The following is a 14,538-nucleotide window of genomic DNA, read 5'->3' on the forward strand; positions in this document are numbered from 1 at the left end:
CTTACAAGTCGCGTGTCAATCTACTGATTTTCCTGACAATCTTGTGTGATGTGCAGGCCCAGACAGTTTCTGGTGAATCCATGCAGGGTGTTGTGCAGGGTGTAATCTGCACTACAAGTGCTGCTTTGATTGCTTTCAGTTAAGCTTTTCTAGGTGTAGGATGACCTGTAATGGTACTCACTTAATGGGGTTTAGTTTTATGTAGTGTCATACTACTGTTGCACTGCTATTGCCAGATCAGTGTACATATTATATGTGCCTTATGTTTGCTTGCATCTTCAAGATTAACAACCTCCTCTGTGTGTTTGGCAGTTGCATATAGTCTCCTGGCCTAATTGTTTGCCCCCATATTTCACGGTATGGGCCTGTTGTGTTTCAAGTTCAGGTACTCCCGAGGTTGTATTTCTGAAGGGAGGGGTAGTCGTCTTTGCATCTCACATGCTAGCTGGCATAGTATCTTGGGACGAGGTTCTGAGCTCTTGAGACAAAGAATTTGTGCTGCAGGCTGCAACTGTACACTGTCTAGGTGCTTGTTCATTAGCTCTTTCTCATACAGGTCTTCAAGAATGGTAAAGTTGGAAAGACCTGTTATTGCTACCCGATGCTTGTATTCGATGAGTTGTCTTTTTTGTGTGCTGCTGGTAATTCATACTGTACCATACCTTGGACACAAGCACAGCATCTGCGATTTTCCATAGTATCCACTCGTCCACCCCCATGATTTCTAGATTATTCTTTTCAGCAGGTGTGGAAGTTGCGTCCAGGCACTGCATAATTGTTTCACCCACGTGCCGTCATGGGCATACACTAGCTGAGGATTTGTGGATGTTGACTTGCGGCCATATTTGTCCAGCTATGTGGATCACAATGTGCAATCTGGGGTAGTTCTTGATTCTAGTCTTCCTTTTTTTTCCGACGTCAATATGAGCTGACTTATCAGAAAGCGAGAGGCCAGACTGGCCAAGAAAGTCTGCAGTGTTGTCGAGGGCTTGTTGCATCATTCCTGGTTTCTATAAAAGATAGCTTTCCCATAGACTGTAATACACCATAGGCTGTAGTGTTTCTTGTAGATTGCCCGTGTTGTTGGTGTGTGTGGGCCAAATGTACCTCCAACTCTCACCTGGAATTTTCTGTCTTTCAGAAAGTTACTGTATAAGTTCTCTACCAGAAATTTTTTTGCTCATCGTTCCTCTTATTAGAGTAGCGAGAAGCATGAGGCAGTACTGCTGTTAAAAGCCTCTTCACTCTCTCATAAGTGGTATTACATAATGTCCTGCAATAAATTTTCTGCTGCTTATGGCCCACTCATATCTGCCAGAAGGGACAACTCTTCAAAAAGGTTTTCTTTGTGCTATGTGTGCGACGTAGTATGAGCATTCATGCCTTGACATTTATAAATCTGTAGAACCAGCTTCCTGACAGAGTACTTGCTATACCTGATCATGCTTATTTGTGCAGTGCTGTTGAACAATACATATTGATGCAATGAATATTTACACACTCGAATTATCACGAAAGATAGTTGTTTTACAATTCTGCCCTTTGCTTTCTATTGGTGTTAGAGTTTGCATAAGCATGCCCCCGTATGCAATAGTATTTTGAAGTTTAAGGGTTCAATAAAAGGTGATGAACTAAATCTAAATGCAAGAGCCTTATTTTTACCTATGACTACCATCGAAATGCGACTTCCATGGCTGGCAAATCAACCCCTCGCCTTGTGATAGCAGCAGAATACTATAGCCACAGTGGCAGGTGAACAAATTGAAGAACAATATTTCTGTCTATAATTTTTTTTTCTTGCCTGTATGTAAGTAAAGTTTGGAATAAGTTTGTCATTGCAAAAAAAGTCCAGTTTGTGGTCCTTTATTGAATAAACCACATATTGTGTATAGTTGAAATGCAGAAATTTGTTCTAAAATCCTCGGGTGATATATGTTCTTGCAAGTAGCATGGTATTTCATTACTTATAAAGATAGTAATCGCAGCGGATATCGTTATATGGGTTTACACACTAATATATGTGATCACAAACTTATTAGAAACTTACTAGCAACATGTAAGGCTTGAATGTTTCTGCACACTTGATCAGCTGTAAACGTGCAAGAACTGCTTGTACTGGCTGAACTGGCTGACTTCACTGCACAGTTTTGATTTACTTTTCTTCAGCGTGTCGTTTTATACTGTTTTATCCCCACAAGAACAGGCCGTTTGCCTGCTTTTCGCATTATTGCACAAGTTCTACATGATTGTGCCGGAGGGTACGTTTTCACTGTGCCACTATAGCAAGCAATTTTCTTAATCTACTAGCTCTAGAGTTAATTACCTTTCAAAGCAAGCGTTAATACAGATGCAGTAAGGATACAAAGTCCGCAACATAGTCAATGTTTATTGGTTTCTGTGCAAGAAAAAAAATTCTCCAGAGAAGAGGTGCAACTTAATGTGCATGTAATACTTTATTCAAGCCATGGATTTAATGCTATCGTAGCAAATTCATTACGATAGCCTACACTTCTGCCCTGTCAAATTTAATAAGAGGTAAGATAAGCTTTCAAGATGCATCGGAAAATTCACGCTTGAAAACCGACAAGAAAATGCAACTGAACGGTACCGCGTTCAGCGCAACGTTGAAACTTCGGGTACTTTGCTGTCTTGTCATTTGCCCTTGCCAAGGTTGAAATAATTCAAGCTGCTCCGTAAGCGCAATTTTTGCAGGCTACTCAACAAAAGAAAATTGTGACGACCTCGTCGTCTGCTGGGGATCGAACACCTCCTAGCACTGACAACTCGCAAAGGCGTACGAAGCAAACCTGAAAATGCACGTTATTTGCTGCGTAGCGTGTCAACAAACGTACATAAATGGGAGAATCGAATATGCGGTACAAGTTATTTATTTTCCCTTCGCGTACGTACCGAATTCGACGATCCACGTCTCCGCGCACTGCACTTGTCGTGCGAGACGCCATTTTCCAAAACAAACCGGCGGAATAGCTCCTTTGACAGCTCTCCGCGCAATTTCGACGGAAAATCGCAACGATCGGTGCCACGGTTCGACTGTGCGACCAACCGGTCGGTCGCAGCCGAAAATCGGGGGGTCGGCACTGCGACTGCGATTTTCATCGCAAACGACGGAAGTCGCACTTCCGGTGCGACGAAACTCGCCGCATGTTTTTTTTTTCCAATATAATTATCTGATACAAAACAACTCAACTAGAATTCATTCTCAAAAGTATGTTCTGGAGTTTTTTGTACGAAAACCGTGATATTGTTATGAAGCGCGTCGTAGTGGGGGTTTTCGGTTCAGGTTTCACGACCTGGGCTTCCTTAACGCACACACTATTATGCACTGTACACGGGCGTTTCTGCAATTCACCCCCACCGAAATGCACTCGCGGTGGTCCGAATTGATGGTCAGCGCGTGACACACCAGCAAAATGCCCAACCGAAACACCACATGAATTCAACCCTTGCAACGGCCACAAAGCAGGCCGAAAAGACGCGAACATTTAAATGTTGACAGTGATGTAAGCTAGCTTAGCGATACGGACGAAATTATTCCCAAAAATTGCAAGCTTCGTCTCATATCGAAAAAAAAATAGAAAAACTTGTTTATTTCTCCCATGTGGTCGAGCTTACGCTCTGTCTGCCCCATCGTGAGCAAACTGAATAATCGGTTCGCGGAAATTAGCGGCCGCGGCAGCCGCATTTCGACGCGGGCGAAATGCGAAGACATTTTCGAAGTCCTCCACTTCGGCGTGCCTGATAATCAGACCGCGCTTTTGGCACGTGAAACTACATAAGTTAATTTTAATTTAACAACTAGCTTTCTGAAGTTCTCGTTTCGATCAATAGCCTCCTCATTTCGTCTAACCGTTGTAATGGGCTCCCTCATCTCATTTATAGTGCTGAAATTTTAGCACTATGTCTGCCACCGTGTGTACAGGTAGGCGAATCAAAACGATCGCATACGAGTACTAGGGACACTCGACGACAAATGCGACCATGGCGACATGGCGACATCCAGATGTTGTAGCGTGGAACGTGCGTCGCGGGACTGTGACAATTCTCTGCAGGTGATTGCTGTGCTGTTCTTTCGCGGCACTGTAACCTGGGCGTGAGATTGCATGCGCGGCGCGGTTTATTGCAACCTGTCAGAGTTAACTTTCAAACCCTATTACTGATTCATCCGTGAAGTTCTTGATCAACCCGACAGTGCTAGGAACATCTTATCAACGTGTCGCTCCGGCAATCGCGGTAGCGATGTGGTAGCTACTCATGTGGTTGATGCCACCAGTCGACGCTGCTGCGAAGACTGTAGAAAAAGCGAACGTAGGTGAGCAGACGCGGGTAGTCACTATATAGGCACTGATTCTTGCTGGTGACCCACGCAACTTCTACAGCGGTCGCTGCAACAACCACGCCACCTCCTGCCGTTATCTGTGGTCACGTGATCGCGAACAAACGCCCGCATCAGTGAATCTTCGGCGCCTTTGGGCCTTGCCTCTCCGTCGCTGCCATGTCTGGTCCTGAACAGCGAGCTCTGCATCGAGTGTACGGATCGGTCAGCGGCGTCAACTGGCGCCCGACGCGGTTCGTCGACGAGCTGATGCTGACTCGTTACGCCTGCAGCGTGTGCGGCGTGATTCCAAGCACGACGTTCGTGTTGCCCTGTTGTCACGCGCTGTGTGATCAGTGCCAGGCAGGTAGCGTCGCCCAAGATGGCGGAAGCGTCTGTCCTCTGGACGGAGAACTCTTCTGCGAGGACGAGTGCCAGAAATGTCAGCTTCCGGAGAGGAAGAAGCGGAACCTGAAGGTCAGTGCAGGGGAAGTATTTTATACGAGTCCACCTAGTGGACAGGACATGTCCATTTCGCCCGCTGCTGAAGTGCTCATTGGCTGTGGTGCCTTCCTGCTACAAACGCGCGGCCCAGCCCAGCCAATCAGCACTTCCGCAGCAGATGTAATGGACATGTCTACTATGTGCAGTCTTGCAGCATACCTGCCCAGGTGTCCCCCACTTGACAGCGAGGCGAAATCTATTGCCAGCTGGTTTCAGTTTGTGTCCGTTATGCTTCGAAATCCACGTTTTCGCAGCTTTTGATATCGAACAGCTCAGTGTTCAGCGTATATATTTAGCTGCTAACAAGGCTGGCAACCTAACGTGCAGTCAAGCATGAAAGTTTACGGATCACGCGAACCCGTTAAAAACTGCGTCTGCGCTGATTGTTAAATATTTCTAATCGCATTTCTATGAACACAGAGGGGCGACAGATAGTTGCTTATGACCTCATACACCTACTTTGCAGCGGGACATAACCCCGTCAAAATAACAGGGACCCTTAGCCTGCTTGAGCTAATCATGGTTTGCTTCTATTTGCACACTGGCATTTTGCCTACCTCTGCTTCAATAAGCCAGCATTCCTTAATTGTAAAGTTCGCTATCGCTGTAATGGTCGTCGGTGCTACCATTGCCGCTGTTAATGCGGTTCCATCACGGTGTGGACGTGATGGCACCGGTACCAGCATGGGTACGGATGATTCAAAGGTCTCCAGGCAGGCGTAGTGCGTTTGCCTCCAGAAATGTCAAGGCGAAGTGGACTGTCACATTTGCAACCAGTCCATCGTGTGTTGGTCTCGCTTTCATTTAGTGACTTTGGGTTGTCTATTTGCACTTCCAGTTATCCTGTATTTGCTCCCCACTTTCTCGACTACTGCGTACACGATTCTGTGTTTGTACGGTCTGTTCGCTTGCACTCTACAATCATTCGCGATAGTTTCTGCGCAATTTTCTTTTTCGAGTGAATAGCTTTCTTAGCACCTTTCGCATGTTTTTGTGGGTGGTGGTTGGCGGCAGGAATTTCCCCGACACACGCGATGGTGTTAATGCAAAGGCTGCTTGCTCTTGGACAACCATGTTCGGGGTGCGTCCTTCACCGAATGCCGACTGGCTCTTTCATACAATCGTGCGAGTGTTGATGTCTGTGAAGGATACTCTGGTGCAGCGCTTGGGCAGGAGGAGGGCATCCCGCAACCTTCTCTCGCCACCCTCTTCCCCTGTGGCGGCTCGCGCCGAGGATTACGGCAAAAGCAGACGATGGCGATCATCTTCGAAGTTCCCGCGCGACAGCACACAATCTAGTTTCACAACGAAGCGTTCCCGTGTTACGATTACGGAGACTAGTGGCTACAGCAGCGCATGCGCGTAGTTCAGTGCACCATGGCAAATTTATTGGGCAGGCTAACGTCAGTCACCATGACTCAGCAGTTTGGCAGTCGCCAGGATGCCCTCTTCAATTCCAATTCGACCGTGTTACTTGCTCTCCGTCGCGCCAGAATAAAAATGGCGCTGTCACCCATAGCTTAGTTTCATGACAGATTATAAGCGTGCTTCTGTCTTCATTATTGAGATCTGCTATTGATTTTCGCACTGCTATGCCTTGAGAATGCATCGCGGCGAAAAAATGTGTTCATTTTGGGGTCTCGGGTGGCGCCACCTGAGTGTAGTGTACATTATAACACACAATATGCTGAGGGAGATATGGAGACAAGCGAGCGCGAGTTGTATGCTGAGGTCGAAAGTGTAACGAAGTGGTGGAAATTCACGGAGGACTGAAGCAAGGACGTCCTGTCTCCATTGTTGTTCACGCTCTGTTAAGGGCATAGAAACACGGCCGGAAGCAATGAATTAGGGTTTGATTTATTCCTCATGCATAATAGACAAATTGTGAAACAAAGCACCCGGACTGATGTATGCGGACGACATAATGCCACTAGCGGACAATGCAAGAAATTTGCAGACACTTGAACATAGATGTGGTAAAACGGCGACAAATGCAGGCGGGAAGCATAGTTCTGGGAAATCGGTAATTCTAACCTTCAGTGAAGAGACGAGTACTTGCGTAGTGTCCATTAAACAGCCTGTCTTACCCAGAGTCAAGCAATATCCATACTTCAGTGTATACATAAACGAAGGAAAGACCTCGTCAAGCACCCAATAAGATAATCTGACAATAAACGCGAAGCGGAATGCACTAACGATGACACGCGGAGAATTTTGGGTCCACAATAAATGAGGTGGTGCGTAGAATCTGGAAAGGAGTATTAGTGCCAGGGCTAACATTCGCTAATGCCCGTTTGTGCTTCAAAACGACTATCTTTTTCGGGGTTGAAAGTAAACCAAAGATCTGCTGGCCGATTGGCTTTGCGAGCCCTCGGTAAAACCACCGATGAAGCATTTGAGTGTGAAATGGGTTGGGCCTCTTTTGAAGTCGGAGAAGCGCCGAGCAAAATTAGTTTTGAAGAAATACTGAGGAACCTGGATCAAAATAAATTGGTGGCTAAAGTGAACAGGTATCTGTACATGAAAAGCATGTAGACGCCATTGAAGACGTGAAGAAAGTTGGCAACCAAGTAGAGTAACCAGTAGTCGTGAGAAAGAGAAACAGATAGCGAATTGGATGCAAAAAAATTGGAAACAACACAAACGCTGTAATGTTACGATGCTTTGCACTTCGAATGGATGTGATGAAAAAAAAAAGCGAACATTTTGTTTGGAGCGAGATGTTTTCAAAGTGGGAACGACTTAAATAATAAAATGCAGTGATAAGCCATGGATGATCCGGGAACCTACAATTAAACACGTGCACTTCTTGCCTTGCTGATTTTACCATGACGTGGCTTTTACTATGAGATTACGTCATAAATATTGCGTGCAATGCAGGCGCGGCTCCCACTTATTAGCGACAAAGATATATCATTGTCGTTAACAAGATATCCTTGCTTGCTTGCTTTGCTTTTCGATTTTAGGCTCACTGCTGGAACGAACGCCACGGCTGCGATTTCGTCGCTCCCCTGGCGGTGCTCCTGGAACACTTCGAGGCAGAGTGCGCCTTCCACACTTCTCCGTGTCAACGTTGCGGCGAGGATATTCCGAACGCTAAGCTAGCAGCGCACTACATCGGCGGGTGCGGTGCAGGCAGCTTCTCATCTGCGATGCTCGCCGAGTCCTCGCATCGAGCTCAAGCAAAGCCACCTAGAAAAGGTGCTGCCGGTGACGTCACTGCGACAGCGCACGGTATCGAGGGCCACACAGGGAACCCCTACGAAGACGAAATCCCGGCGCTTCAGAGCCAAGTGAACGAACTCACGGAGGCAGCAAGAGCCCAGAGCGCTCAGCTTCAAGTCTTAAACGCCACACTAGCGGTTAGCCTCGAGACTCTCAACGCCGCCGTGTCCGCAGCCGCCGAGAAGTTAACGGACGCTATCGGCGAAGCTTCGCTGCTGCTGGAACGCGTCCGCGCCTCGAGAGAGGAGGAAAGTTCTTGGGCACATGAGGATGAGGCGAGTGCAAGCGACTCAAGCGACTCAGACGTGTTTGACGCTTCGCTGTCCTTTCCTTCGGGTTTCAGAATCGAGCGTCCTTAGATCACTATCATCACTCAGACGTGCGGGCGTCACTGCAAGGCGAGGCGACGGATATCCTTCGAAGTTTGGTAGTTCTCGCTGCCCAGTCTCTCTGGTGCCACGAACGCTCACTCCAAGCGCACAATGGTAGAGTGCGCATACCGGCACTTCATATTTAGATGGAGTCGCAAATTGGGAAACCAACGCGTTCGGATAGTCGCACGTGCACGCCTCGCTGTGAAAACGGGAAGGAAATAGTTTACTCGGTGGTTATAGTGGTTGCCTCGAAGCTCTACGAGTATGGAAACCCTACCTTGATTGCTCGGTTTCGTTACCGACGCGCATGGTGCAGTGTGACTTTTGGCAAACTACGTGGTTGTGTACGTTCATGGACGCTGAGGTTAAATTGGAACACGTGTTCAGCTGGCAGCTCTTTACCGCACGTTGTTTCTGTAGAACCGACAATAATGCAGAGTTCATATGGTTTCTCAGTGCCACACGCAACTTACGACCCGTGGCAGCAATGTTTCTTTATTGGTACCTTTGATACTAAAAGCCACACTCAGCCCTTCTTTGACTTTCGAATCATCATACACGACTGTGAGTGACGGCGCCCAACTAAACCCGTCACGTGTAGCAGCTTTTGTCGAAGTCCAGCTGTCCCACGAGAGCCTCTAAACCAACTCTCATAAACTGACGTTGGCGCAGGTATCAATGTCTCACTTTTTGAATGAAGATTACTTTGTGGCAGTCTTTTCATATCGAAAAATGTTCTTATAGCCAAGACAACCCGCCGTTAAAGCTACCAACTATGCCGTTTCCTTTTCACACACTGGAAATAAGTTTATCTCAGTCAACCATTATGGAATGCCGTTGTAGTTGCGTCCATTTATTTACACAGAAATGCTTTAAAGGGGGCGTTCCATAGCTGTTTTAACGTGGTGGCGAAGGCTGCCGCCGCACTGCAGCGTGTTCAGTATTAAGCCTCAGTGATTAGACATATAGGTTATTCTGGTTTGACGTGCAAATTTGCACAAATATAACGTCAAAGAGGTAAACCATAGAACACCAGCGCTATCGCACACGAGGCAGTGTTCGAGCACACGCAGTCAAACGCTACATTTTCCCGCGGATATCTCTGTAGTGCTGCCTTTCCAATAACCTTGTTGACGAGGAAGAAGGCTGTTCTCGCCGAGAGCGACAAAGGCGTCGCCATTGACAGCGAGTGAATTGCGAAAGCACTCGTACGTTCACTGTATTTTGCGATTCATAGTGACGATAAATAAAGCGTGCTGCAGGTATCTGGCCTTCTTTCCTCGTTCGCGGTTTCCTTGTGCGATCACGTCCCATTGGAATGGTAAACTATATTTTTTTCTGGACATCAAAAGTGGCCCCTCCCCTCCCCCTGTCGTTACATTCGTGGTCACAATTTTTACGTGCAAGTACGGTAAGTGCGAATGATTAAAAAGGACAAGTTGGCATGCGTGAAACTCGTTAGAATAAACAAGCTTACTTGGTGAATTCCTTTTTTAGGTCGGAAGCCTGAATTCGCTCGACGCAATATCGTCAGCATTGGCGCATTGTACAAAAATATCATTCGGAATGGCTCATACCCACATAACACCAGAAAGAAATAACGAGTGCGAAGTATACTTGCAGCGCCGCGAGCATGAGCTGCTTTCGAGATCTGTCAGAAGCGTTGTCCTGCTGCGAATGCAGAAATATGCGAATGCCACGTAGCAGGCCAGAGCCAAGGTAATGTTGCTTGCCGTCGTTTGGAGATACACACAATATCTTTCTTCATTCCGCCTAATTAGATAACTAGCCATAATTAATGATTGAACTTCCCAAATATTATAATTACCTTAAAAGTGGGAGTGAGAAAATTGTAGACGACATGAAACACTCCTGATACAGCTCTCCGTTGCTCAATACGTGCTACGTAAGTGTTTTTCCGATCGTGAAAGAAGCTTGCAAATACACGGAACATTGCCGCGTGACCAGCCGCTCCAGGCGATTTTGCGTGTATTCGCTGGCTTCTTTCACGCTCGGAAAAACAATATTATGTAGCACGTATTGAGCAGCAGAAACCTCTATTGGGAGTTTTTCATTTCGCTCTAAAATTTTTCATTGCAACGTTTGATCTAATCAGAACATTTGAGAAGTTGAATTATTTAGAACTAATTAACCATTTACGCGGAATGAAGGAAATTTTCGTATCTCTAAGCAATTGCAGACAAACGATCTCGGTTCTTTCCAGCTACGTAGCATTCACATAAATCTAAGTTAGCTCGGACGCCCTCTAACGAACGCTTTGCACCTCCAAAATCCCAGAGAAATATCGGCATGCACCGCACGGTCCTAAATAATAATATTTTCTAAGTCCTCCTCTAGCGTTAACACTTGGTTCTCATCAAATTTGAGCTAGTGACTTGGTTTTACTCCTAGGTGTTCTCCTTAAATTTGACTCTCACATTAACAATATTAAGGAAAAGAAACGGCATTTGACATTCGCGCTTCAATAAACGCACGCACCTCCTTTTCACGCAGGGCTCTTTCGTCACTTTGCTTTCATTCATAGTCATGTGAACTATAGAATTCCTGCCTGGTGCAACACGTACAATTGTCAGCTGTCATCAGTTCAGCATTAACAATATCAAGCCATTCGTATCATTACTAGAAGTCCTCGCCAGTCAAATGCATCCATTTCGCTCCTTCGAAACCTCATTTTAACAACGGTGAGCGTGTTTGAATATAACTTGACAATCCTATTTTTGAAGTTACTTAACAACCAACTACTTTATGAATTCCGTGACTTAAATCATTTACATATCAACAAGAGGACTAGGTTGCCTTTAATAGAATTTTTTTACTGCTTCGTGTTCGTACAAGTTATGGTAAACTAACATCATCTTTTGCTGGCATATCTTTATGGAATCGCTTACCAACAAACATAACATGACTCACTTCGTTCTATGCCTTCAGAAATCCCTTAAAGATTTCCTTCTGACGCATTGACGCAATTATGGTTTCAAATGTTTTATTTATTTATTCTTATCACTGTTTTCCTATCTTTTGCTATTCACATGCTTGCCGCTACGTTTAGTCCTTTTGTTTATAAATGCTTCTTTTTATGTATTCTCTTGCTTTTTATGGCTGTTGAAAATTTTATGTGTATATTTCTAGCACAATGATATTTGTAACCCGCCGTGGTTGCTCAGTGGCTATGGTGTTAGGCTGCTGAGCACGAGGTCGCGGGGTCGAATTCCGGCCACGGCGGCCGCATTTCGATGGGGGCGAAATGCGAAAACACCCGTGTACTTAGATTTAGGTGCACGTTAAAGAACCCCGGGTGGTCGAAATTTCCGGAGTCCTCCACTACGGCGTGCCTCGTAATCAGAAAGTGGTTTTGGCACGTAAAACCCCATAATTTAATTTAATGATATTTGTACTTTATGTTTATTTGGGTATGCTGATCATCTTTTTATCTATTTCGTTCTGTTCCTTCTTTACAAAATTTAAGGCTCTGTTCTATGCCGATTTTGTATTTATTTGTTGATAGTAATAGTGCACATTATAGTCCTAATCACTTTTCTGTTGTTGCACTTCACGTCTTTGTTTCTCTCAGTGTACATATTGTAAATTTTATTTCTGTCCTGCCACATATGTAATTTTGCTCTTATAATTAGTCACCGAGGGTCCCGGTTACAGTTTTCGACTTTGGGACCTTCCTCTGTAAAACAAAAACATAACCGTTTCCTTTTTTGTAATGAATAAACTTGATTTGATTTGATTTGATTAATAACCCGATTCGGTTTCATATCTCGAAAGGTGCATGTGTCATGACGAAGCAGAAAGGAGTCATGCGGTAGGAGAAAATCAAGGTATATGTAAGCTGGTAGCGAAGCTTCCATAGAAGCCCACATGTCTAGAAAGTGTCAGCCTGTTACAACCCTCGCCGTCAGTCTGTCGTGGGCACAACTAATGCGAAAAAAATAAAAAAGAAAGAAAAAGTATGACGCCACATCACGCCTGTAGTAGAAGTGATGTCGAAATCTTAGGCTGCTTGGCGGGAATGTTATAATTTTTTCCAGGTTAGCGAGCTGACGCGACAGCGTGTCATTATACTATACAGGTGGACTGTGTCTTAAGGTGAACATAATTAGGTTGTTACTGATGGCCCTTACTTTTATACGCTCCTTAAGAACATGCGGCGGTGGGATGGGAATGAATTACAGTGCCAGAAAGGTTGAAAAAGGTACTTCACTTTTATTCCCATACAATTATGCACCAAGTATCCACGAATAAAGAAAAATATATGTCTCGATGGATGAAAGGCAGATGGCCAGCGCACAGTCCCAATGTACCGATATATGTGAAAGCTCACGGAATCCTTGACCCCTCGCACTCGTAACCAACAGTTATCAGACAATAATGTGTTGTGCCATAGTAACACTTATCAAGCATTTCTACCTGCTTATTTCGCTCTCTCCAGCGCATTCACAGCCTGTGTTATGGAGAGTGAACGAACCTAACTCGGCGTTCCTTCGCGTAGCGCTATGCATGCATCGTCACGGCGGTACACAAAGCGTCAGATGCAGCAGTGTGAACATGCACAAAACGAACAGTCTATACTCACCCCTTATGCGAATGAATACGCCTGGCCCTATCGCAGGTGAAGCTTGAAGTAAAGCACACGTGGGCCACGCCTTGAACAAACACGCAAACAATAAAAAAAATAGATGAAACCACAGGGCTCAAGTGAGCACTGCCATTCCGCACGACATAATAGCTGCACCGAAGCTTACACAAGCCAGATGTCGCTTTTGCCAGAAGCACTGGTTGGTAGGGTTCACTACAAACCAGCTAATGCATTAGAAAAGTAGGAAAAAATGAACATTTCCTGCTTTAGTGTGTCAAACTTATCTTTAACCTAGTTGTCACTTTATTTTCCAGTATTCTGATTAAAATGTCTGACTCAAGATTTTTTTTTTTCAAGCAGGTTTTCTTATTTCAATGTGTCTACTCCCCTCCCCCTGACATAGTAGCCCCTCAGTTGTGGTCCACTAACTGATGTCCCCGGCAAAAGTTTTGCCATGTTCTTAATATATTTAACACCAAGTTTTTCAACCTATGTAGGTATAGAAGAGTTGATTTATGGGCTAGTTGGTTTTTTTATAACTGAACAAGTAACTCAGCGCAATAAAAAGCACAGACACAAGAAAGGTGGACAAAATCAAGCGCCACTCACAACTGTTTGATGGAATGAAACGGAGTACTTGTACAAATGGAGTACTTTTGGCCGGTCTTATTGCTTGGTATGCGCACGTGTCTCAAGAGGACATATATGTACAATTCTTTCTTCTCATTAAACAGTTGTGAGTAGCTCTTGTCTTTGTCCACCTTTCTTGTGTCTGTCGTTTTATATTGTGCTGAGTTACTTCTTCAGTTATGTAGATCGACCTTGACATCACAACTAATTGGCGCTTGCTCCAAGTTTCCCTTTCTTCTGTTATGCTTCTACGTAGGCCCAACGAGTTGCCTCATCGATGGCCGAGCATACCGTGGCGAGTGGCATAATGTGGTCGTGGTTTGCTTCGGAGTGAGCTGCTACTGCATGATGACACATAGAACTCCGGGAAAACGAAGCCAAGACTGGTCCGTAGAAGCCTTTATACTAAAACTGCTATGTCCACGAGATCCCCTTCTTCCGCTCGCACCAGCCGCCAATGAGGCACCCTCCCCCTGTTTCCGGACTCTCTCCCCATCGGCGGCTCCCGCAGAGACACAAAGAGCAGGAGCGAGACAGAGAGAAATAAGCCGCGTGGAAATAAACTCCATTCCATGTTCCGCACGCCTTTTATTGCGGCTACCGCGGAAATAGCAGTGGCGACGAGACAGTGGATTTTAAGGTCACCTTGACCTGTACGTGTGCTACGCAATGGAAACGCACTAAGCGGGCCGACTACCGGAGTTTAATGGAGCATCGTGGACTTCGTGGTTTGGACCCCTCCAGTTTCACTTCGAGGCTAGCAACACCGCGGACCCCAACAAGAAGGGGCCATATTTGCTGACGCTGTGCGGTGAGCAGACGTACGACACCATCTGCGCCTTGGTGCAGCCAAGCAGCCCAACTGA

At 45.6% G+C, this 14,538-nt stretch overlaps 1 protein-coding gene across 1 annotated transcript; it reads left to right on the plus strand.

Annotated features, from left to right (window-relative positions):
• Positions 1-4,442: 4,442 nt before the first annotated feature.
• On the plus strand, positions 4,443-9,666 carry LOC142558126 (uncharacterized). Its single transcript, XM_075670283.1, has 2 exons — positions 4,443-4,810; positions 7,804-9,666. Exons 1-2 carry the CDS (start codon positions 4,514-4,516, stop codon positions 8,419-8,421), a joined length of 915 nt encoding a protein of 304 aa, XP_075526398.1. The 5' UTR covers positions 4,443-4,513; the 3' UTR covers positions 8,422-9,666.
• The last annotated feature ends 4,872 nt before the right edge of the window (positions 9,667-14,538 follow it).

This window comes from Dermacentor variabilis, chromosome 9, assembly GCF_050947875.1.
Source record: "Dermacentor variabilis isolate Ectoservices chromosome 9, ASM5094787v1, whole genome shotgun sequence".
Lineage (NCBI taxonomy): Eukaryota > Metazoa > Arthropoda > Arachnida > Ixodida > Ixodidae > Dermacentor > Dermacentor variabilis.